We start from the raw sequence: 3,192 nt of genomic DNA on the forward strand, positions 1-3,192 counted from the left end.
TTTTGTGAATTGACTCTTTAGGTTATTTTTTTTAAATTTAGGTAACTGCCATTTTGCAGAACTTATATTAATTGCCGTCAAGTTTAACCCATTTGTCTTTGCCAAAAGTATGGGCCATTAATTTTTTTATTTTTATTTTTTAATTTTAATTGACACATAATAGTTGTACATATTTATGGAGTATGGAGTGATATTTTGATACATGTATATACAATGTGCAGTGAGCAAAACAGGGTAATTAGCATATTCATCACCTGAAACATTTATTATTTCTTGTGTTGGGAATGTTCAGAATCCTCCCTTTTAGCTAAGTATGCATCATTTTTAATGCTGACCTCTATTGGTTTGTCTTGTCAACGAGTAACATTTAAGTTCCTCTTGGGAAAAACTCAAGTTCATACTTCTTAGGAACTCTGGATTGCTGAGTAGAGTAAAGATAAGTTTAAATAAGAAATGAAGTTTTGACTGAATCATGAACAAAACATTTACATATTTATTACTCTCCAATTTGTGTCATTTTCAAATTTGTTAAGCATGAGGGCTATGTCTTATCTAAGTTACTTGTAAGAAATGCTGTGGAAGGTTGATATTAATCTATTCGTTCTGTATATTTTATCTTCTTTTTAGGTTGTCCATGAGTTGGAACTTTATAACACAGGATATTATTTAGGCATGTTCATGAATTCTTTTGCAGTCTTTCAGGTATGTTTAGTTTGCTATATAATTTGGAAAGAAGTTCGTATATTTACTATTGCATACACTATCAGAATTAATGATCATTATGAAATATTAACCTTTTATTAAATGTGTCACTGAAGTTCAGTGCTATGTACGTGTAATTTGGAATGGAAAGATAATCATCCTTCCAATTTTAAGAGCAAATGGAAAAACTCACCATTAGAGAAGTTAATGGAATTGTCATTAAGCAGATGATTTCTTTCCTTGATATTACTTTTCTTGACTTTGGAATGGTTCTTTATGCATGTAAGTGTGTGTTTGTGTGTGTGTGTGTGTGTGTGAGAGAGAGAGAGAGAGAGAGAGATATCAAATGTATGTACCTAAGCTTTCAAAAATGAGCAAGAGTAAGTCAGGAGTGTGGGAGACTTCTGTGATAAATTTAGAGAGCATTTAAACTTTTGTTTTAAAAGAAAATTATAATTATTTTTTCTAGGAATGTGGCCTCTGGGTATTGACGGATGCAAAGCTTACAAAGGATTATATTGATGGCGTTTGTAAGTAAAACCCAGCAACGTGCTAGTAAAATACTTGTTTTTTTATCTCAGATATTTAACATTACTTATAGGTATGGATACTTTCTGGCTGAACGTGGTTATTGTGATTTTCATTTTCTGTTCTCTTGTCCTAAAATCTTTGGAGTTTAATGTACTTGGAAGTACATCTGGGCCAAGTCATGCAGTGTTCATCTGGGCTCCTGTCTAGATCTTTGAAATGAATGCTTTCCATTTGCTCTCTGTAATTCTTTGAGGTGGTTATATTTTTGGTCATATTGGAAGGTCCTTTGCTTCTAGTTTGTGTCACGACCTGTGCTATTATTTTGGAATTAGTTAAAAAGAACAACGTATTTTTGAAACATTTGTGTTCTCTAGCTTTTTGATGTTCGCCTAGAAAATAGCCCAAGTGCCATAAATGTGCTAGTACCCTCCCCCCCCATCAGTCTGAGTTTTTCCTGGGCAGGGTCATTTCTGTACATCCTAGTGCCCTGAATTGCTGAATAGAGTTGGTCACCCAGTCATAATAAGAGGTGTGCTTTTAGGAAGAAGTCATAAAATGCTTTGACTGAAGGAAATGTATAAATGAGAATCATTAACTGTAGAAGTTATTCTCTTTTCTTTCAGGTGAAATTATACTAATGTCATCTTGAAAAGCTTCCAGAACTGTCACAGTTTGTACCCCTGAATTCCTTATTTCTGTCAAGTGTTCTCAGTTACCCATGCTAAGCCCTATGCTCTCTGGCTTTAGGCTGGTTCTTGCCACCACAGGACACCTGAACCTCTGTGCTGGAGCTTACAAGATAGTTCACAGTCTTGAAGCTTTTTTGAAGTCATTATGATCTCTATGTATTAAAGACATGTGGAACATTTAGGCTTCCTCATGTAGTGTTCTGTCCCAGACAACCTTTTGGGCATCTGTCTTTTTCCATTTGTCAGTCTCAGCTTTTACCCATTTTGTTCATCTTTACTTATCAAATCCTGCCTGACTCCCACTGTAATAACCATTCTACTGTCAGTTAATACTTGTATCCTTTATCTTTTCTGAGAACCTTCTACCTTTTCAGTGTAACAGAAGACACCTGATGCTCTCACTAGCATATTATTTCCCTGGAGACCTCAAGTGATTGACATTTTTCTGTCTCTCTTCTGGCTCAGGGTACCTAGGTACATAGGGTACATATATATGTACATAGGTACATAGGGTACATAGGTACATAGGTTTGGTTTTTTTTTTTTTTACTACTTTCAGACCATTGCTCAATAACCCTCAGTTAAGAGCCCCTTGTCATTTGAAGCTCAAAAGTTTCAATCATAGTTTCTTCAATCAAAATTCAGGTTACTTACTTCCTCTTTCCCTCTCTATTCATTGATGACTCTCACAAAAGATTCAAAGTCTTCCTCCTGTTGTCATCCTGGGGGATGTGAATGTCCATGTATTGGTCCAGGTATGGATCATAGGAGATGGAACATTTTTTTTCCAGTTCCGGCTCTGCCATCACTGTCTGCATTGCCTGGGTCAAATCAGTTGACTTCTCTGCATCTCAGGTTTCTTATATGTAAAGTGAGAGGATTGGACAAGAGAAACTCTAGAATTCTGTTCAGCTGAGAGGTGCTGTGATTCTGTGCACAAAGGTTACAGTTCATTCTCTCCAGTGACTGTTTTCCTAACCACTGTCAATGCTTACTTTTAGATGACACTGCAGAGTATGCTGAGAGGTTTGTGGAGGAAAGTGAAGGATACATGGTAGATATTCATGACTTTTCTTCGGTTGGCAGTCCACGTGTCAGAAAGCATTTTCCAGAGACTTGGATTTGGCTAGACAACAACATGGGGTAAAAATTTATAAAGTTCTTTTACCATGTATATTTTGTTTAGTGTTTGTTTTAAATAAGTTTTGCCCTCTTTCTAATGTTTAAGTACAAATGTAGTGTGATTAAAGAACTAAGTAGACCAAGAGGT

General features: G+C 35.7%; 1 protein-coding gene across 1 annotated transcript in view; it reads left to right on the forward strand.

Moving 5' to 3' along the window:
• Positions 1–627: 627 nt before the first annotated feature.
• LOC103582594 (CD109 antigen-like) overlaps positions 628–3,192 on the forward strand; it is a gene marked incomplete at both ends in the record, with an annotated part of 11,800 nt that continues 9,235 nt past the window's right edge. Inside the window, 3 exons of the mRNA XM_008564143.1 lie at positions 628–702; positions 1,172–1,232; positions 2,924–3,065. Of these exons, the coding sequence (XP_008562365.1) occupies positions 628–702; positions 1,172–1,232; positions 2,924–3,065 (278 nt within the window). The remainder of the gene's footprint in view (positions 703–1,171; positions 1,233–2,923; positions 3,066–3,192) is intronic.

Source organism: Galeopterus variegatus, unplaced genomic scaffold (assembly GCF_000696425.1).
Source record: "Galeopterus variegatus unplaced genomic scaffold, G_variegatus-3.0.2 Scaffold16895, whole genome shotgun sequence".
Classification (NCBI taxonomy): domain Eukaryota; kingdom Metazoa; phylum Chordata; class Mammalia; order Dermoptera; family Cynocephalidae; genus Galeopterus; species Galeopterus variegatus.